This window comes from Hemibagrus wyckioides, linkage group LG19, assembly GCF_019097595.1.
Source record: "Hemibagrus wyckioides isolate EC202008001 linkage group LG19, SWU_Hwy_1.0, whole genome shotgun sequence".
Lineage (NCBI taxonomy): Eukaryota > Metazoa > Chordata > Actinopteri > Siluriformes > Bagridae > Hemibagrus > Hemibagrus wyckioides.
The window spans coordinates 3,647,230-3,670,000 of NC_080728.1; the positions used below are offsets into that span (position 1 = coordinate 3,647,230).

General features: G+C 40.3%; 1 protein-coding gene across 2 annotated transcripts in view; it reads right to left on the reverse strand.

Moving 5' to 3' along the window:
- Positions 1–149: 149 nt before the first annotated feature.
- ptprb (protein tyrosine phosphatase receptor type b) overlaps positions 150–22,771 on the reverse strand; it is a 49,669-nt gene continuing 27,047 nt past the window's right edge. The window contains exons 15-31 of one of the 2 annotated variants that reach the window (XM_058416958.1): positions 22,627–22,771; positions 20,135–20,413; positions 15,866–16,015; positions 13,920–14,181; positions 12,758–12,864; positions 12,565–12,670; positions 11,695–11,775; positions 10,087–10,104; positions 9,892–9,973; positions 9,663–9,753; positions 8,636–8,712; positions 7,299–7,433; positions 6,903–7,025; positions 6,285–6,448; positions 2,486–2,621; positions 2,278–2,398; positions 150–1,307 (exon numbers count right to left, since the gene is read on the reverse strand). The exon at positions 22,627–22,771 is cut by the window's right edge and continues 131 nt beyond it. In XM_058416958.1, coding sequence (XP_058272941.1) covers positions 1,285–1,307; positions 2,278–2,398; positions 2,486–2,621; positions 6,285–6,448; positions 6,903–7,025; positions 7,299–7,433; positions 8,636–8,712; positions 9,663–9,753; positions 9,892–9,973; positions 10,087–10,104; positions 11,695–11,775; positions 12,565–12,670; positions 12,758–12,864; positions 13,920–14,181; positions 15,866–16,015; positions 20,135–20,413; positions 22,627–22,771 — 2,100 coding nt within the window. In that variant the 3' untranslated portion in view covers positions 150–1,284. The remainder of the gene's footprint in view (positions 1,308–2,277; positions 2,399–2,485; positions 2,622–6,284; positions 6,449–6,902; positions 7,026–7,298; positions 7,434–8,635; positions 8,713–9,662; positions 9,754–9,891; positions 9,974–10,086; positions 10,105–11,694; positions 11,776–12,564; positions 12,671–12,757; positions 12,865–13,919; positions 14,182–15,865; positions 16,016–20,134; positions 20,414–22,626) is intronic. The other variant, XM_058416959.1, reaches the window with a different exon arrangement.

Genomic DNA, 22,771 nt, shown 5'->3' on the forward strand with positions numbered 1-22,771 from the left:
ATCAATCACTTAATCAAATCTTAATCAAATCTAATCAATCACTAAGTGCTTCCTTCTTGAGATTGGACTTTACCATCCAGATCTGTATCAAGTTTAATCAAGTAGATTAGGCTGATGTTGTCAGATAGGAGATGGATGGGATGTATTAGTTTTTGAGAAACAGGAAGTTCGTGTCTGTTTGGATTCATTGTGTTTTTTTTTTTTCACTTCTGGTGTCTTTGATCAGTCGGAAAAAATGAAAACTTCCAAAAAAAACCCCGAAACTGCAAGAGCTCACGATCGAACATGACTTCCTTTTTCAGCATAAATACTACTGTTTCTACTGAAATATCATGAATATGTATATGAAAGTGTGTTCTTATACGTGCTTTTCTCTGATAAAAAGGGATGCAAATGAGTTTAACCTGCTGTAACTGTGCAGGAAGAATTTGTGAGGAAACAAATGAGGGAAGCTTTTATACAGTAGCTCGAAAACTACAGCAAGATGTGAGTAAAAGCATACACACACACACACACACACACACACACACACACACAAGCTCGATTAGAGTTATGTCGCTTCGGGGTAAATCCGCAGCAGATTTGATGGCTTTCTGGATTCAGCTGTCATAATCTGGCTCACATTGACCTTTAACCTTTTCGCAAGCAGCGCCTTACTTCCAAAGATGACTCTTTTGCTTTCTGAGCAGTTCCTATGCCGTTGGAACGGGAATAAAATGAAAAATTCCCCCCATTTTCTTTCAGTTTACCAACTCGCAATCACCAAATCAGATCGATGCTGAGGTTCGCTTCGGTTAACTGAGTAAGATAATAATATGAATAAGAAGAAGAAGGAAGACTCATTGTCTACATTGACAAAAGGATACAGCTAATAAAAGACATAAATATCCATAAACAGCAAAATTTTAACATTTTAAATATGTCTTGAGGAGGTTGTATAAAAATAAATGCTATGTCCCTGTGTACTGCAAAAACATTGGCATCTTAGCAAGTGAAAATATCTGGTGTAAAATTGCCCAATATTTGCAGAATTTCTTATTTATAATCACTTCCATAAACCTGCTTTGAGACGTATTTGACCAATTTCAAGCTTCAAAGCTATCTGTATTTATTTGTCTTCCAGTAAGAACACGGTGAGTGAAAGCGTCTAAAAGCGTGTGAGGATATTAGCGAGATTTCCACTTGCTGAGATATCTTTTATTATTTTGCAGTGAAGTGCACCAGTTCGATTAAACGTCCAGAAACGATTCCTTCTCCCGTGATTTGTCCAGAGGTCTGCACTCTTCAGTGTCCGGTGTACACAAACTCTGAGGAAATGAACACAGTATTGTTAAGATTCACACCGATAGAACAGGTTCATCAGTAAAGGCAATAAAATGAGATAACAATGCAGGAGAGACATCACTTCTGATGCTGGTTATGATCGGGTCATGACGTCACTAACCGAAGATGAAAAATAGCAGAGCAAAATCATTTAGATGTGCAAAAATATACAAATAAACATCTGTAAAGTTGACTTTGAGTTTTCATTTGAATGTAGACACAATATAACTGTTTCCTGCTTACTCAATTTCTCTCATTATTATTATTATTATTATTATTATTATTATTATTATTATTATTATTATTATTATTATTATTATTATTATATATTATACATTTTGCTGCACTGTGTATGGTTGTGTATGTGATCAATAAAATCTGATTAAATTAATAAAAATATTAATTTAAATGTTAAAAAAAAATATTCAAGAAGCAATTGAGGGGCCCAAGCACCAATGGTGCATCAATGGCAATTTTATTAGAAAGTGCATGTAAATGTTTTTATGTTGTTTATCATATCATGTCACTGAAAAAACAATTCACCTTTAAGCCACATCACATGGTGTACAATCAAATTACCCAACATTTTATTTTATATCAGAATCTGTTTCTTTATTATCTGCAGTGAACCGATGCCACACTTCCTGCTTTGTTAATTTATCACCTTGTCATCGCAGCATGACGTACGATCTCAGATGTTCTCTGCGTCACAGATATTTTGAATTCATGCTGAACGAATTTGTTAAGATTAGGATCAACCCAGTATGTTAAACAATGGCCTCGCCATGACAACACAATTTACGGAAATGTATCATCCAGTTCATCTTGATCATCATACTGACCAAATTTGTTTCGGAGGAGGCTGCACAAAATCCAAAATGGCCGACTTCCTGATTAACTGAATGAGTTAGTGGATGTGACTGTGGTGTTAAACTGAGAGTCTGATCAACTCACCTCTATAGTATTCAGGGTTAAAGTTCTCATAAATGGGGTAAAGTGGGTTCTCCTGTTCACAGCGAAGCTTCCTGGCCCTCAGAACATCACGCACACACTGATGGAGGTACACGTACTGGCTCTGCAGGCACGGGATATATTGTCATGAGCGCTGGTTTTACAACGTTACGGTGCTCTCACTGATGGACAAACCTCTCAGGATCCTCACCTCGGTTTGCACCATGTGTGAGCGGTGCAGTCGCAGGTCGAACACGCAGCCGTAAATATCGACGGTGCCGCGACTGTCCAGCTGCTGTAAAGCACGATCCAGCACGATGAAAGTTCCTGTACGACCCACACCAGCACTGAGGACACACAGGACAAGGAGCAGTGAGTTTTCAGTGTCTATAAGCACAAAGCATACAAATACAGTCTAGCTCACAGGAAATACAGATATTTTGTCATGAAGAGCTGCTGTGAGTACTGATGATGATGCTGAGAGCAGCCATGTTGATTTGATGACACTTGCTGGACTCTCAAATATAAATAAAAATAAAATTCTCAAATAGGAATTACGAGATAAGGCTTTGTTTTTTCCTAGTCTAAGGTTGGAATTTATGAGTTAAAACCATTAGTCAGATGCAGCACCGGGTTTCAAGGGTTCTTAAAGACAAAGCTAAAGTGTGCTTTAGTGCCATGACCGTTCTAACAATGTTAGACAAACTATAAACAACAAATAAACCAATGGTTGTCTTTTGGACAATGAAAAACTCTGAGGAATAGCTTACTTGTTTATTGGTCTCTGTAGGTATTCAACAATAAAGTAGTGCTATAGAATAGCCCTGTCTGCTATACTCTTTCACATACATCAGCTCACAGACGCCCGCTTTAAAGTGGCATTATATTGTGTCTGTATACCTCAATAAAAAAGACATAGAAATGTACTCGTGTTGCAGTACTTTTGGCGTCTGTGTGCAAAGATCATGTGACTTAATGTACCAGAAACCTCAGACAAATCCCAAAAACCCCCAAAATCAGACTGTCTGCTTAGATACATCTAAAACCTTCTAGTTTAATGTGGGTTCCTTAGCTACAGACACAAGTCTTTGTCTAGCTAAGTAATGGAGCTATATGTCATCAGTGTCATCATCATTAAACAAGTGCACACAAAGTTTTAAAGCTCACAAACAGCCATGATTGATTGGTGTCTCTGTGACTGACAGGGAGAATCCAGTACTCATCCCGCCCACTCTTTAACCCATACACGGAAGTTTCAGGATTTGAACTCCTGACCAAAGAGCGAGCGCTAAACCCATTTTATATTTCACACTCCAGCACCTGGAATTCGTTTCTAATCCGATCCTTATTTCACTCCAATTCTAATCTAATTCTAATACTGGTCAGTGGCTATAAAGTTGATTCGTGTTGTATACCGCTCTGTAAGAATCCGGCTGCCATCGACGATCCATCTTCTGCAGAGACGGCGACGGGCCTGGCGTAACCGAGGAGCTAATGCAATTAGAGCAGAAAGCTTCAGCGTGATTGAAGAGCTTGCCGTAATCCCTGATGATCAACGGGCGAAATTTGATAGATTCCCATTTCTGACAGTTTAACGTTAGGAAAAAGTGTATGCTAAAACTTTCACTACAATCTGCCCTGATGTCTATCTTCAGTCATTTAGACCAGGGAGTCTTTTACTCCCCAGATACCGAAGATCTTCTGGTACACGGCGACTGACTGCTAGCTAATCAACATAAACAGCAATAATAGCAACGGTTTTTCGAAGTGATTTGTGTTTGGTCGCAGGCTAATCTGTCGCTCGTGACCGTGTGTCACTGTTCATTACCGTGCCACAGAAGGAGGAGCCGCATGTGCGATGTGGGCAGAGAGGAAAACTAATAAAAGATGAAGAATGTATTGAAGTAAATCACAGCAAGATCAAAATCCAATAACATTAGCAACCAGCGCTGAGGAAGACAGAGAAGCACGAACCCCGCTGTGTCATGACCTCTGGATATGAAAGTGTGGAGGTGTTTCAATATGAATTCAACTCCCTCTCTCTCTCTCTCTCTCTCTGTCTCTCTCTCACTCTCTCTCTCTCTCTCTCTCTCTCTGTCTCTCTCTCACTCTCTCTCTCTCTCTCTCTCTCTCTCCTACTCACTTTCTTCTGCCTCTCACAATATATAAATCTAACATATACACATTATCATTTCTGTAGCAGTAGTTGCTCTGTGTTACTGATTCCTCAAGGTGATTTTTTTTGGTGGTTGTTGCCAAAATTTTGCTGTGTCATTTTTCGAAAATTACAGATACGACTTCAGGACTTGTTTGTGTGTTTGTTTGTGGAAAACTACTTGACTTGGTGAAAGCTTCTTTTAAACCCCTAGCAGTGAGACACATATGTAATGACTTTCTGTGAGAGCTGTACTCATGTTCACACACATGGCAGGAAGAAGGATTTAGATGAACGTGTGTGTGATTATAAGCTCCTCCGAATATCACAGACTTTGCTTGAATTTTCGCTTATTTCTGCGATTATGAAATCGTGAAATCCTGCAGCGACTGACTGGTCAGAAGGTCAGGAGTTCAAAGCATTGTCAAACTGCCCACTGTTCATTTTCTCTACTGTACTCTATCACAGCGTATCCTGCACTCTGACCCCAATATCCAACTAGTGGAATATGTGACATTACATATAAAGGCTTTTTCTTCTTCTTTTTCTTCATATAATAATAATAATAATATTATAGTGTGTGCTTTTTGTAAGTGATTCATTCTCAGCGACAAGTAACATCATGTTTTGCATTTCTGCTATTAAAATGCACTGACATCACCACTTTAATAAAACATTAAGAAAAAACATGTCATTGTATTGAAATAAAAACACCGCAGAATTGTTTTATTGCGAGAGACTGATGTGTATGATGCTGATTAATAAAAGTGAGAACTCGTAAACGTCTTTAAACCGGGGCAGTACTACTGTTTTCCCCATATAATTAGACTCAATTTTAGATGTAGAGGTCAGCAATTGTCTTTCAGTGGATCTTTAAACACAATCTTCTCTATTCCATCTATTTTTTTGTTTCAATCATGCCCTCGTTCTAATGTGTTATTGTTGCTATGGTAACAGCTCTTACCACTGGGATTTGTACTAGAGACGCTCCACATAATCTACTACTGAAAATAAACAGCTAAAAAAGACAAAAACAATGAGATGTTTAATAAAGAATAAAGTTGATGTGGTTAAGATTTTTTAGGGGGAAGAGGTGAGTATTTAACATTTAGGTCTCCGTCTCAGGTGTCAGTGCTTTGCAACGGTCAAAGTTTCCCAGTACAGAAAAGTCCTGATTACAGAGGAGTTTACACCGGCGTATTTCTCAGAAAAATAAGAATCTGTGTTTATTTTAAGAAAGAGACAGAAATGAGATCATTCGGATACAGCGAGAGCAGGGGACATGCGACAGCGAGTGTTGGTGACTAGGTGTGGGCGTGTCCTCATTGAGTCGGTGCTGCCAATGGGAGTGAAGATATTAGAGCTCACACACTGCTACTGCTTCATCTCGCAGGATATGATGCAGATAAACACTGCTGAATTTTGTACACAAACATCAAACCTCCCCCCAGAATAATTCATTTTAGCCGCAAGAATGCTAGTTGCGCCGCCCGCTGAGAAACATTGTTACCATGGCAACCAGTAGTAGGAACGCCTTCTCAGTACAGCTTTCTTTTAATGGAGAATGGAGATTAAGTCACTGTACGTTTGATTGTAGCTCAATTTGTGTCTCAGACGTTGTACATTAAATCTTAAAAAGTGTGAATGTCTCTCATTAATAGCTGAAACTTTATAACTGTTGGTGAATTGCTGTGGTGTAAGTGTAATAAAGCACTCCAGGCTGTGTTTATACATGAACAGGGTTAATTGTTTAATCATATTCATGCACCTTTCAGACATATGTAGTGTAGAGTTGAAAATTGACCTCATGAAAGGTTTTCCAGTGTGTCGCGTGTATGATTGGGTTAAGTCGTACCTGCAGTGGACCACTGTAGGGCCCGATCCTGACACCCTGTCGATGTAATCTCTCACAGTTCTCACGAACTGAACGAGCGACTGGGTCGTCTCCGGCACGCCGTGATCCGGCCACACCGTGTAATGGAAGTGACGCACGGTCCTCGGGTAACTCAGCTGGCCTTCCTAAAAATAACCCACGGAGAAACATCACTGATGTGGACGGTCCAGAACGTCTTAATCAGATGACTAATAAAGGTCATCTCTGCACGCGTACAGTTAATAGGATTAATGATTACATGAAAAACATCTAATTTATTAGCAGTGCTAGAGGAATAACTGGTGATCCAGCTAATGTTATCAGAGCAGTCAGTAATGCACTCTACAGACTGTACAAAGATTATAACGAAGCAACACTCGTCTTATAGGTGATCATTTACTGAGTTTTGATTACACAAACATTGCAAACGTTCCAAAAATGTTGCAGCAACGTTGTAGGAAAAGCATTTCACAGAAAACCTGACGGATGGAATGTACAAGCTACCACCATAACAGCTTCTGGTACAGTCAGAAAAACATCTGAGGGTGGAAACACTGTGTTGAAGAATGGGCCGACTTTAATAATCACCCTTGCACTCACACAGAATATCTTGAACTCGCGGATTGTCCACTCGGGCAGGACAGACTCGGAGAGCATGTGGACCACGAGGTCACCATAGTACAGCGGCTCCCTGTCCAGAGGCCAATACTGATCACATTTCACCTGCATGACACACACACACACTGTCACATGTCAGAAACATCTCTCCTCTATCTGTCCAAATAACCCCCTGACTCCATAATCACCAGCTCCGTTTTTCCCTTCCTGCTCATGCTAATGATCAGCCACTAATATCACATGGCTGTCTCCCACACTCCTCTGAGCTCTTCTGTTTGTGTGTGTGTGTGTTTGTGTGTGTGTACGTGTACATGTACATGTGTGTGTATGTGCGTTGATGTTTCTATGGCACCAGTGATGCCTCTCTTTGCGACTCACCCTGCCCTTCTCGGCGCACTGCGTCACCATGACGACGTTGTGAACATTTTGCTCCCACACCATGCGCCAGAAATCATCCTTGGTGCCTGGGAGTGGCCCCTGTGTGGCGATGTACTCCCGTCTGAAATTATTCCCCTGGTACACAAACCAAGTTTTAGATGATTAAAGATCATCAAAAAATAAATAAACAAACAAACAAACAAACAAACAATAACACACAAGTTATCTAAGAATAGACGTGACGGTCAGACTGAAGGATCTTATTTAATACAATGCATGTTATATGATATTATACACAGTTCAGTACAATACTGAATGTAATACCATGTTTCTGTGGCACACTTATGACCCTCAGCCAGGTTTGCATACAGACTCGTGCTACACTCTTAAAAGGATAGAACCTAAAATGTTTCACCTGCTTCATATATAAAACCCCAGCATGGCTGCTACACACTGGCCCACTTGTGAATTAATGTCCAGTTTTTTGGCTAATGGCTAATTTATTTTTATATCAATGTTTCATTATAGTGTCACAGCCGTATACTTTCTTTATATAACGTTTCTCATTTCATCACTTTATCTTCTCTCTTATCTTATCTTTACCTTATTAACAGTGTTTTTATTTCTGATACTCTACTACCATTATTAAGCACCAGCACAACAAGACAAATTCCCTGTACATGTAAACTCACTGTACTTGGCAGTAAAGGTGTTTCTGATTCAGATTCAGATTCTGAACTGTTTTAAAGGATCCGTTAAAAGATAACGCAGCGGGAATCTTTCAACATTGAAGTCAGATGATTCAAAGAAATACAGGTAGACTCCTTTATACTTTATTCATACTGTATTTATAACTGTGATGTGTCCTGACGTACATGCGTCATTAAGACTTTCCAGTGTGCCTTCATTGGAATCACTATTTTTCTGTCAATCCCAAAAAAGCATAAAGTATACTGTGTAGTGCACTAGAGCACTGTTATGTTACACCCTGTGTACTGAAAGAAAACCTTGTACCACTGTTACAGCTCCTAGAACATTCAGGGAGGAAACTGAAAAGCATCTCAGGCTGCACAGCCTTGTCCTGCTGCCAGACGCCACACTGGCTGACTGCATACTGGTGTTCCTATTAAAGTGGCCACTGGCCTATATGACTATTTTTGAATAATAAATATTGTCATGTAATTCTGTGAGTCTCAATAAGGCATCGTCCTCTCATTGGTCACACCCTGTGTAGTGAGCACAGGTAGTGAATAAAGCTTTAACACACGAAAAGGTGAAAATTCTCTTTTCATAGAAGCGTGGTGGTGTTACAGTGGTGTAAATGTGCGCTGACTCACTGGCATGAAGCTGGCGTTGATGTAGTCTGAGCACAGGTCGTCCTCTAGGCATGAGAGCTTCACACGAGTCGAGTCATCTGGAAAGTAAAACAGGACACTCTTCATCAGAGCTGTGTCCAAAACTCAGAGGAACTCTTACAGTGATGAGTTTTCTCCTCGTCTTGGATCTCAGCATACTGAAATAATCTTCGTGTAAATCACATGTGAGTGAACTGTCCTGTCATTAATCGTTGGCTCATAGCGCTCATCTATCACGATGGATAATTAACAGCTGTGGGAGTTTACTGTGACTCTAGTCGTTATAATTGATCAGTTTGAGCAAGAATCGAGGTTTCCTGGTTCATGGTTCAATTCACCTGCCTCAGAAAAGAGTCGTTATACATCATTTACACTGAAGAGGTACTGTTGTGACACACTCATACACACACACACACACACACACACACACACACGTTATCCCACGACTCACGTTGCGTGATTAGCTAACCAAATATGCTAACCTACGTAACACAGTTCATCACCCATCATGCATTGCTGTACAGGTTGGTTCATTGGTCTGTTGGGTTTAACACAACACAAACGAACTGCTCCAGAATTCATTTGACTAAATTGGGTGCATGATCATCATGTTTATATTTCTCTAAACAAACCAAACTAAGGGAGGAAACACACCACGTTCCTTAAGCACCTTTGAGTGTGTCAGTTTTATTTGTATAGCGCTTTTAACAGTGGACATTATCTCAAAGCAGCTTTAAAGGAATAGAAAGTTTAAAATTAATTGAAAAGAAGCCCTAATGAGCAAGACTGAGGCACTGATGGTAAGGAAAAACTCCCCCGAGAGGATGTGAGGAAGAAACCTGGAGACTCAAAAGCTAATCCATCCTCATCTGGGTGACGGAGAGTGTGATTATAAATAATATCCTTTATACAAGTCTATATAGTCACGTGGAGTTGTATTAAATGTCCATGTCCTTTCTGCCGAGACGCTGTGTAGTACTATTCATAGTGTGTTATTACAGTGACTTACAGGGCAGTATATTGTTGTATCGATTCTTGCAGCGGTTCTCAGGCAAGCGTGCAGCATCCAGGGTCTGGTTCCGACCCACATCCTTGAGATCCTGTCGAAGAAAACGAGCAAGCTATATATATATATATATATATATATCATTTTTTCTAATAATATAAACAGACCATAAAGTTTTAGTGCTCAAGGTTGCAGATAGTGTCAGAGTCAGAGTCAGCGTCGACCGCCTCACCTCGAACTCCTCTGAGAGGAGGTAATTGGAGTCGGCTTGGAGTTTACTGAGATGAGCTTCGAAGTGCGCTGCTTTGATGGGGCTAATAAAACACACAGACACAGTCATCCAAACTAATTGTTGTTGTTGTTTTTAAAACCATCTCCATGCACATTACAGATGGTCGTTCATATTAATGAGGAGGAAAATGCTTACCTGGCTAAGCGACGGTTGCTGTAATAAAGGAGGAGAAGAAAGCATGATTAAATTGTGTTTACGGTTCCTCTCTTTATCCCAGCCTCTTTCACTCAGCTGCTTTACAGCTCACATTAATCTCACAGGCTGTCTGTGTTCATCAGGCATCGACTCCAACCCCAGAGTAGCACTTTCAACCATTTATTTATATCAGGACCAGTAGTAAGAGCTCACACTGACAGAGATAACCTGTGTGTAAACACACAATTTAACTCTCTCTCTCTCTCTCTCTCTTGCTCCCTTTCTCTTACTCTCTACTATCTCTCTCTTTTAGCATCTCTCTCTCTCCCTCTTTCTCTCTATTTCTTTCTCCTTCTGTCTTTTTTCTCTTTCTACCTGTCTGTGTCTCTTTCTGTTAGTCTTGCTTTCTTTTTTAGCATGCTTCAGTCTATCTCTCTCTCACTCTCTCTCTTGCTCCCTTTCTCTCTCTCTGTTTCTTTCTCCTTCTGTCTTCTTTTCTCTTTCTACCTGTCTCTCTCTTTCTGTTAGTCTTGCTTTATTTTTTAGCATGCTTCGGTCTTTTTCTTTCTCTCTCTCTCTTTCTGTCATTTCTTCCTCTTTCTACCTGTCTCTCTCTTTCAGCATGTCTCAGTCTTTCTGTCTCTCTCTCTCCTTCTATTTCTGTCTTTTTCTTTCTCTTTCTTTATCTATCTTGCTCTCTTTCTGTTACTCTCTCTCTCAGCATACTTCTCCCTTTCTCTCTCTCTCTCTATCTGTCTTCCTCTCTTTCTGTTACTCTCCCTCTTTTAGCATGCCTTTCTCTCTCTCTCTCTCTCTCTCTCTCTCTCCCTCTCTCTGAGCCTAACCGGTATAATTGTTTGCTCACAATAAGCAGCTGTAATGGTGTAAATATTACCCTGTATCTCCATGTCATTGATCCATCACTGTCAGTCATTATCCTTTACTGAGATGTGTGTACAAACTTGTCAGATCTTTCGAATGTTAAAAAGCACATCAAGTAAGGAATGTTGTGACACCATGTGTAATGTTCATCTGCTTCATCTACACGCTCTTCATTTGACATAATGATGTGTAACTGAGTTTTATAACGTTATCATTCTAAACATATCCTTGATTCCACTCCAAGCAACACTGCATTCCAGACAGTTAAGCTTGTGGCAATGCAGCGTTCGCTCAGCGTTATTACTGTAACTCTTTGCAGCGATCAGCACTTCAGAAGTCCTGTTATTTTCTGCTCTTTTGGCCTCACTCACATATCGATATCTCTCTTTACGCCGAGGGGAATGATCTTCTTAAAAAACGCAGTGTTTCCAATCCCAGCTCAGTCGTAAACGTCGCATCATCCAAATCCCTGATCAAATAAAATGCTGCCTATAAAGGTGAAGAGTCTTTTGGCTTGTCTCAGAGTGAACTCCAGAGGCTACCGGTAATAAACGCAAGATTTACTCCCTAAGCCGTCTGGATGGCCTACGAGACATGACTCAGCATATAACCCCCTTCACTTCTAACCAGAGCTGCTGTATTTCTGAGAAAAGGATCGGATGATAATGACTGCGTGAAGCTGCTTAATAATTAACATTTTAGTCACTGGAAGGAAACATCTCATACCTCCTGACTCCCGTGTACATCCCTGAGGTGGGAACCTCCTTCCACATACTCATCCTGACCAGAGGGCTTTCCTGCACCGCTCTACACACACACAGAAACGGACCATTGAACAATGCAATGCAACAGTTTGTATCCTCTCACTGTGTCTGGGTCTCTTACCGTTTATTGCATAAGAAACAAAAAACAAAAAGTTTAGATGCTGTAGCAATATACATACTGTACTAAAAAGGGTGTAGCTGAGTAGAAATACATTAAGATTGAACAGATAATGTTTACTAAATGAATATAGAGAGGAAAAAAAAGACAGTATCTATTGCTGTCGTTGTTGTTGTGCTTCAGAAAGTTTGCTTTAGGCCTTTAAAGAACCCTTGCAGAAGGGTTCTATAATTTATAAATACATAAATAAATAAATATATAAACTTTATGAAGTAACCATGCTTTCAGTAAAACATTAGTCACATGATCCAAATCCATATAAATGAATAATAAAGCAAGAGCACAGCAAACTTATGAGCTTGCTATTAAACTGTTGACTAAATTGCTCCCATGCCCTAAGGGAGCTTTATAGATCAAGGGGACGCAAACTTTTGCACTGTATGTCAGCACAGTTGTGGACCTGTTCAGCATGTACTTGGTTGGTAATTATCATGTTAGAGCAATATATTAGGCAGATTAGATTAGTGAGCAGGAGCTGCGTCTCTCGCTCAGGTCTTCATTTAATTATCTGTATGTTCCAGATGCCCAGCTTTCCTGTTCCTCTTTAACATTAGTCCCCTCATTAAGCACTGCTAATAGCTTGCCTTTAAGCAGGAAACGGATGTGCGTGTGTTTGTGTGTGTGTTGTGTGTGTGTTCGGGTGCACACACTCACACTTTGCGAACCCTCTGCCTGTAGATCAGTAAGGCAGTTACAGCGATCATCGTGCCGATGAGAAACAAGCCGGCGCTGATGCCCTCGGCCACGCCTCCCAGCGGCTCTGATTGGAAGAACGAGCTCTTTTAGTTCTGCAGCACTGACATGACTACAGGAAGAGGTGAAGCAGTGGAGGGTATTAGTATCTCACCTGCTTGTGTCCAGAGTGGGAGTGAGAGGTAGGTGTCACTGAACAGAGGATGAGACATCTCCTTGTTGTCCTCGTCAAAGAGCTGAGTGAAGGCTCGGACACTCAACCTGGAACCAATCACAAAGAAAAGCCTTTTTACCACTACATCAGTGCTTATCGGATATTTTCAATCAGTATAAATAAGTAAATGATTTCCTGGCTGTGAGTCTGATATAAAATGAATCAGGACTCTGTTGGCTTTCAGTGTGAGACATGTCTTTTTCCCTCTGTTGGATAACCTTACACAGAATTTTAGTGGTTGATAAAGATAATGCCTTCAAATGTAAGATTCTTTTGAACGTATGGGGCATCTCTGAGAGCAGAAATAGCTTTAATATCATCATTTATTTTGAAGATTATTTTGAAAAAATTTTTTTGGAACTTTTCTATAAATATATTCCCCCAGTAGGCTTTCCATCCATCCATCCATCCATCCATCTACCCATCCATCCATCCATTCAACCAACCAACCATTCAACCAACCATTCATTCATCCATCCATCCACCCAATCAATCAACCAGCCATCCATCCATCCATCCATCCATTTATCCATTCAACCAACCAACCATTCATCCAACCAACCATCCATCCATCCATCCATTCATCCAGGTATCCATTTTCTGTAGGGTTTTCCTACTACCAGATTGCGGGAAACCTGAAGTCTCTCCCAGGGGACTTGGGGCACAAGGCACAGGCGACCCTGGATGGAGTGCTAACAGGAAGGCAGACCACTGGGGGAGGAAGCCAGAGAACCCAAAGGAAACCCCAAAACCATGGGGAGAACATGCAAACTCCACACACACAGAGGAGATAAGAAAGCTGGATGTGATTCATCAGAAACGTTTTGTCTCATTTTTACTCCTTTGAATCCTGAGAACTGTGTGGTTTTTATAAAAATTAAAAATGAACACGCACACAGTTATTGAGTAATAAATCCTTTTAAAGAATGGGTATATTTGCCTAAACGAGTTAATGAGACGTTATTAGTTTAATCTCCGGTCAGTGACTGCAGTATAATTACATTCTGTGCATTACTAACTTTTACTGTTACATAATGCTGCTGCTGTTAAAGGCACTTACTCTGACTAATACCTCATGCATTATTTAAAATATTCACGTTACCTATAAGCTGTTCTGGATTTTAAGGGTCCATCACAGAAATATTTCCCCCGCTGTTTGGGCTCCATGTCTTGCTCACAAGTTCCTCCCAGACGAGCCATCCCGGCTCCGAGCTTGATCTCATACACCAGGTTTGCTGAATCCTCTTCATCCTCACACACACTCTGAAAGTAGCTGGTCTGGTAAGCTGATACAGAGCTGTTGTGTTTGTAGTCCAGGTATGAGGGCAGAGGATGCCTGTGTTCTGGCAACATGGGCTCAGAACCTGTGAAGTGAATTGCCATGTAATTGAGTTTGATCCTGATATAGCCATAAGGCACTTGTACTATATTTCTAGGTGACAAACAAAAGGGAGATGATTGACAGTCTCATGAGCTTACACATTCTTTCCAGCACAGACCAACCAACCATCCACCCATCCACCCACCCACCCATCCACCCATCCATCCATTCATCCAGGTATCAGTTTTCTGTAGGAATTTCCCACTACAGGATTGCAGGAAACCTGGAGTCTATCCCAGTGGACTCAGGGCACAAGGCAGGGGAGACCCTGGATGGAGTGTGAAGTGAATTGCCATGTATTTGAGTTTGGTTTGAGTTTATAGACAATATCAGCTTTGTATGTCTTCTATTTGTAATAACCATATGAGAGAACAGCATGGTGCCATTTAATCTGCAGTCTTGAGGCCGTTTTTTTTGGTTGAATTAAGTCATTAAATTGAATCATTTTGAGGGAATTGGTAGCTCATTGGTTAAGGTGTCAGACTACTGATTGAGAGGTTGTGAGTTCAAATCCCTGGACCTCCAGGCTGCTACTGCTGAGCCCTTGAGCAAGGCTCTTAACCCTAAACTACTCAGTTGTATAAGTGAGATAAATACATTTACATTATTTAATGTTATTTAATGTGTCACCCAAATGAGGATGAGGTGCCCTTCTGAGCCTGGTTCCTCTGAAGGTTCCTTCCTCATATCATCTCAGGGTGTTTTTCCTTCCCACTATTGCCTCAGACTTACTCATTAGAGAGAAATTTGAGGGATAAATAGTAACTTAACTTTAATCTTTATCTTTTTTTCATCTATTCTCGGGTCACAGGGAGCCTGTGCCTATCTCAGGTATCATTGGGCATCAAGGCAGGATACACCCTGGACGGAGTGCCAGAGATATGTTTGGTCAGAGAATCCATCATGCTAATCTGAGTAATGTACCAACTTGTAAACAGCAGTCTGCATTTACACTCAACACAAACTATGTGAGAAAATAAATCAGAGCTGTCCATGAGGTTCCTCTGGTTCTGCTTGTATCTGAGTGAAGAAGTAAGAAGATCTTCTCTCCTCTGCTCATTCTCTCAGTGCAGCTTGTTTACAAAAGAGACACTGGCTCTTTACCTCTCTACCTAACTAATACCTCTCAGTCTTTAAGGTCTTACAGTTGGCTGGGAATGATTAGTAAAGTGTACCACTGGAGATAAAGATCTCACAGCAGAACAGCACCTGGCTTTGATACAGAACACTTCAGGTGTGTGCCGGAAAGAGCGTGTGAGCTCATGAGACTGTCAATCATCTCAACAACCACACCCCTTTTGTTCATCACCTAGAAATATAGTATAACTCCTACACAAATGCCTTATAGCTGTATCAGGATCAACTGAAAATAATTCATGCCAATAAATTTAATGAGAAATGTGCCCATAATGGGAAAGGGGCGGAGTTAAAATTATACAGCAGACAACCACTAGAGGGCCTCAGAAACATTTTGGGGTCATGGTTAAATCCCTGTTACATGTCTAGTTGTATACACACACACACACACATAGTGAATGTGGTAACCTTGTTTCACAATGATGTAATCTTTATCATCAGTTCTGCAACATTAATGCAAAACAAAATAAAAATAATACTGCTCTATGTTCCTCAAGTGGATTTAGCATGTTTTCTGGGATTAGTCATACCATCAGACTCGGCTACAACGATGGTGAAGTAACGAATGGCTCCGTTGGTGTCACTGAACCAGCTGCAGTTGAACTTGAAGGAAATGGTGGACTGGGTGATGTGGGCTGCCCGCTCACTGACCCGCACTGAGACCTGAGGCACCGGAGGACCTGCAACAGAACAAACTGCCTGAAGTGACCTGCGACTAAACAACATTCAGGAGATTTGTTGAAATGAGCAGTGGGCTTAGACAGAACAGTAACTTACTGTTCTGACAAAAACTATCAGACACAAACGCCGCAAAAGTCTCACAGCAGAAGTGAAAGTATGTGTATTGTGTAAATGGAAATATTTCTGTTATTGTCAAATTTGTCGGGTATTTTCTTATTACATAGGGTGAATAGAACTGAATATAAAATTATTAAAGGTGTTTCTAGACTTCTTTTTAATTTCTTGAAATATTTTTAAATAAATATTTCATAATAAATGCTTGAGGAAACTCCTTACCACATGCACAAGAAAAAATGTACTTAGATTAGTCGGATTTTTGTATTTTCAGAATTTTATTTTATTATTATTTACTTCTCGTTTTTAAAAAAGATATCTTGTGTAAAAGACAAATTTCCATTAAAAATGAAAACGAAAAGGTACCTTTAAAAAATATTAAACCAAATCCTTTTTTCAAACAAAATATTATTGGCAACTATTTTTTCAAAATATATTTATTAATTGTTTGGCCGGGTGATTTTGGTTTGTTAATTTTTTTGTTTGCTTGCTCGTCAGTTTGTTTGGCCGGTTATTGATTGATTGATTGCAAAGGACCAGTCAGAGTCTCGGTAAAGGTGTCTTGTTCTAGAGACAGATTTGTTTGGCTAAACCTTGGTTTCTTGCTGATAGCTGATATCTTTTAATATTAAACAGATGATATGTGGAACTCCACATATAGCCACTCTAGACCCAATGTCAGAAGTAATGTCTATACCAGGCATTTGCCCATTCTGTCATTTGCAGAACGTCATTTTTGTTCGATTTGACATGAAATAAAGAAATGATATAATGCCTGATAGCGTTATTGACATTTCAGCATGAAATGGACGCATCAGGCTACTAAATCCTGTGTAAAAGAAGAAAGCGAACATAAAACCCCATGCCCGAGCCGTAAATCTGCTCCACATGCGCAGATCCATCACAGCCATCTGGAGGATTTGTGGTCTAATGCGGCTCCATCTCAGCTGGTCTAATTCTGTTAGCCGTGGCCTCGCTCTCCTCTCCTCCCTGAGCAGGCAGACGAGCTGAAACACCGCGACTCCCAGCAGCCTTCTTCTCCTCTTTCTGTCATTCTCCTCTCCCTCTCTTCTCCTCACTTCTCTGCACTTCACTCGCTCGCTCCGTCTCCCAGGTGGCCTGAGCTATTTGAGTGAATCTTTATTCAAGTCTGAGTGTGGATCTGTTCCCAGGAGAGGTCTGAGGTGAGCTGAGCTACACAAGACTCTCCTCCTGCACCCAGCCTCACACCAGCGTCCCTTACCTTCTCTTTACTCGTTACCGGATCATTCAAAAATCAGTGAGCTTGTATTGTTTACTACTTCCTTCTATAAACAAGATGATTAAATCTATTTCTAGATATTTCTGCTCAGTAAGAAAACCGAAAGTTCAAAATGAGTAAAAATGTCTAGAAATAAGTTTAATGTTCCTGTATTTTGGTTTAGTCTATTCAGCCCTGTTTCAAAATATGACTAATATCTAACAGTACATCAGATTATGGTGTGTGTGTGTAGTGCAGTAGAGAGTGTGTGTGTAGTACAAAAGAGTCTGTATAATACTGTAGAGTGTGTGTGTGTGTGTGTGTGTATGTATACGTGTGTGTGTAGTACAGTAGAGTGTGTGTGTGTGTAGTGCTGTAGAGAGTGTGTGTGTAGTACAAAAGAGTCTGTATAATACTGTAGAGTGTGTGTGTGTGTGTGTGTGTGTGTGTATGTATACGTGTGTGTGTAGTACAGTAGAGTGTGTGTGTGTGTAGTGCTGTAGAGAGTGTGTGTGTAGTACAAAAGAGTCTGTATAATACTGTAGAGTGTGTGTGTGTGTGTGTGTGTATGTATACGTGTGTGTGTAGTACAGTAGAGTGTGTGTGTGTGTAGTGCTGTAGAGAGTGTGTGTGTAGTACAAAAGAGTCTGTATAATACTGTAGAGTGTGTGTGTGTGTGTGTGTGTGTAGTACAGTAGTGTGTGAGTGTGTGTGTGTGTAGTACAGTAGAGTGTGTGTGTGTGTAGTACAGTAGAGTGTGTGAGTGTGTGTGTGTGTAGTACAGTAGTGTGTGTGTGTGTGTGTGTAGTACAGTAGTGTGTGTCTGTAGTACAGTAGTGTGTGTGTGTGTGTGTGTGTGTAGTACAGTAGTGTGTGTGTGTGTGTGTGTGTAGTACAGTAGAGTGTGTGTGTGTGTGTGTAGTACAGTAGAGTGTGTGTGTGTGTAGTACAGTAGAGTGTGTGTGTGTGTGTGTGTAGTACAGTAGTGTGTGTGTGTGTGTGTGGTTATCTGTATGTAGTTCAGTGTTCTGTTACACACAGCAGCGTGACAGTAGAAGACTGAAAGTGAAGATATATCTATCTATCACTAAAGTGAGAATATCATCTCACACTCTCACACTCATCTTCCTTTATTTACTCTGAACTCCTCTTATAAATCATGTTGACAGATTTAGAATGCGAAACCTTTAGAGGAGTTTTTTAGGGAGCATTTCACTTTAATAAACACAGCGAGTCTGCTAGTGAGAAGCCGTTGTGTGTGTGTGTGTGTGTGTGTTGAACTACATGCAGATGAACACACACTCTACACATGACATGCATGCTACATGAGAAATGCCAAGAGGAAAGTAAACAGTAGATATATATTAAAGTCCAATACACTGTTCTCCTATAGACACAGATCATATGTCTTAAAACTACTGCTACAATAATCTCCTTTTCCTGAGCTTACAAACATTTCATATGAATATCTTTGGGGAAAAATTACAATCAGGGAACTTGTATTCATGTCTCTCTAAGTCTTCTAGCAATTCATTCATTCATTCATTCATTCATTCATTCAAATGTAGCGAGTGTTTCCTGTGACAATAACACAACACACCTAATGTAAGTCGCTGCAGGATTTCACATTTCACACAAATGAACACAAAACCAAGCATGAGGTTTATTTAGAGGAGGTTATTCAAAATTTGCGCAGATTTTCTGCAGATTTAGTTTGACACGTGTGTCACGTGACCTCATCACAACACACGTTCAGCCAAATCTCTCCTCCAGTCACGTGTGTGGAACATGAGTACAGCTCTCACAGAAAGTCAGTACATATGTCTCTCACTGCTTGCTGTATAAAAGAAACATCCCGTGCCTGTAATTTTACTAATTCAAGTCATTTTCAACATTAAAATCGCACAAAAGTCTGCAGGTTGCATCAAAAATATTGTGAAAAATAACTAAAAAATAAAAATCAGGCATTTTTGGCTGATCTCAGAAAACTCCTGGAAGGACTGAATAGACTTACTTACTTACTTACTTACTTACTTACTTACTTACTTACTTACTTACTTATTTATTTATTTATTTATTTATTTATTTATTTATCTATCCATTCATTGGAACACGATCAATCTTTCAGTATTTACTATATTTCTATAAAGAAGCAATATAGGTTTATAGTTAATAATATACTTTGATAGTAATTGCAAATTTCATCACATTCATTAAATCAGATCAGATCAAATCTACAGCTTGTTATCTTTGTGTATGTTGTTTGTTCCTTGTAGAAACAAGTAATAATAATTTATTATTAGTTAATACTGAAACAAGTGCTAATAATTAGGTAAAAAATGAGTCTCCTGTTCCATGCATACAGCGGCGTCTGAAACTCAGAGAGCTCTAGGCTTTATACGCTACTAAATATATTTGAGGAAACTGATGATTTTGGTTTGTATTGTATGTTAGCTTTAAAAAAAAAGTAAAAAAGTATGATTCTGAACATGTTTTTGGTTTAATCGAGCATGTTAGAGGATCTGCGTCAATTCAGTTTTTACGTTTTCTTTATTAGTTCACTAAAACTGGTTATCTGTCGAAACACACACTCCAGCTTCTTCCAAGCTTTTTTTTTCCCCATGAACCACGTCATTCATCGTGAACCTCTAATACAACTAATCAAGCTAATTTTAAGAAATCCGCTGCTTTTTATTCAAGTATCCCTGGAGTGTGGTATGATCAGTGTTTAGTGATTTCTGTAAACACTGAGAGATGGACTTACGGTCGATCATGGTGAAGGTGCTGTTCTGGACTGCCGCTCCTTTCTTGTCTCCAGAGATCACGGTAACTGAGACTGTGTAATTCCTGAAAGGCTCCAGCTTGTCGAAGTGTTGAGACTGGATATCAGCACTGAGTGTGCGATTGTACACCGGCTCTTTCGAGCCTTGTCTCCTGCATTCTATGAAGTAGGCACTGTAATCAGATGCTGGAGGCTTCCAGGAGCAGGACAGAGACTTGGAGCTCAGGGGATGGCAGTGGAAGCTCTGGACCGGTCCTGGAGCTGAAGAAAGGTAAAAGTTTGTTTGTTATTCAGTTTGGAAAATATTCAGTGAGTGCATACAAAGTTTTAATAACCTGTGCTTGTGATACACATCAAATGTCCTCTTAAATACTGAAATGGCATGTGCCATGTATTACACACACACCACTTAATAATCAATGACGAGTCAGCAAGTGCAGCATGTGTGTTTCCCTCTCTCTCTCTCTCTCTCTCTCTCTCTCTCGCTCTCTCTCTCCATGCACTTGATTAATCTGACCTGCTCTTACTCCAGCACCTTGCTGCTGTAGGGAGTGTAAAGAGGGGAATAATTAATGAGAGGCGTTTTGTTCTCACTCAGAGTGAGCCGTCATCTACTTAAAACACTTGATTAAGCTTGAGAGTTCTCCTTTCTGAGGAAGAGCTTCAGAGCAAATGGAACAAAAAACTGGAATGAGTAGAATGACTCGGCACGGAGAACAGACGGATCGGTGGAAACTTTCTCGGTGAGTCGGTTTGTAACTTTGAAGCAAAATTACCCGAATAAGAACATTGATTCGGCGAGGACTTTGGATCGATGGTCCGTTCCTTGGCCCAGAGGATGCAGGCGATTGATAACGGCTCAGACTAGCGGTATCTCATGAATACAAGCTTCAGCCTCTCAAGAGACCGAGTCCCATAATAGCTGTCTGCTATCAACTCATCAGTCAAATCAGTTCAGTCAGCAGGAGCGATACGCTTTGAGTGCGCCGCCAAACAATGAGAGCTGAACCAAAAGACTCTCCATGACTCTTCATCAGCAAATGACAGTAATTGTCTTTCTCCAACGCGGTAATGAATAATTCAGAAATCATGCATCATTCTGAATAAAGAAGGAAGGAACTTGTTGAACAAATGACTTCCATAATGAAGTCCAGTGTCTATATATCACACATGTACATGTCAGGATCTGACAAGAGCAAAGACAATCTGTGTCTCATCACAACTTTAATCCTCGAAATCACTCCAGCAGGTAGTTTACCAGCGAAACATGTCACTAATGTTATCTCTTTCGGTTTTGAACTACTTTCCAATCACGGACAGTGAGCGTGCTGTTTCCTCTGCAGAGCTGAACCACGGAGGATTTGCTGCGCTGAATAAAACATGAACTATTCCGGCAACAGTATGCTCCTTCATTTTGGGCCAACACACAAACGAGGTGCTATCCAGCAGCAGCTGCACTCCACAGACGGCAGCCTGATTTCTGTTCTTTAAACAAAACTTCTAAGCAAGTAAGAGATGAGGAACATCTCTCCGAGAACTAGGACAGGACTGCTGGACCCTGAGCACTGGTGATGCTGTTTCATGGGCTTGAATTTATCGTGTTCCAACTGCAATTCTCCAGAGCTGGACACAAGTTTATTAAGAACATCACAAAACCATCTCTCTCTCTCTCTCTCTCTCACTCACACACTTACATATACACAAACATGCACTAATATACACTACACACACACACACACACATACATTTGCATATAGACAAATATACACACACATGCACCACACACACTAAGGACCTTCCTTTGTTACTGTAGATGAAATGATGCTGATAACACACCTGAATCGAACTATAACTATAACCCAGATAAAATATTTTTGTTCTGTTTATATTGATTTATTATTCATCTGTTTGTTTGTTTTCTTTATTTAAAGCAACAAAAAACTTTAATTTGCGAGAACGTGGTGATTATGAGGACTTTTGACATTGATCTATCATTATGTTGACAAATTTGTGTTTGGTCCTCATAAAGGAATAAATTCACATGAACACACACACACACACACACACACATACACACACACAAAGTTTTTGTTTAAAAAAGGAGCTTGTCTTGTGGGGACCAGTCAAATGTCCCCATAAGTTCAGAACAGTCTCTCTGCTTGTAGAGACATTTGGTCCCTACCTGATTTATAAAAATAAAGTTGGACATATTGTGGGTCAGTTTTGTTATAAACCACAAACAGTGCACTGTAACACCCAGGAACCCACTTTAGACTTGTTTTGTAATGAACCACAAACAAGATTTCTCAAAGCAGCTTTCCTTAAACTAACCTAAATTTTAAAGGTCTTCTCCATTCGTCACTGACTGCCCACTCCACACTGATCCCATGTCCATTCTCCCAATCTAACATGCCCTCTTGTGGCTGCTTGTAAGTATCTCCCAGTTCAGTGTGTGTGGCTGATTGTGTTCTCACCTGTGCGGATGGAGTGGTAAACAGCTGAGCTGTAGGTGACCGGCCCTGGTGTTCCCCCGCTCACAGTGGACAGGCTGAAGTTATACAGCCGGCCAGGGTACAGACCGGACACGATGTATCTCATGGAGTTTGGTTTGGACACAAC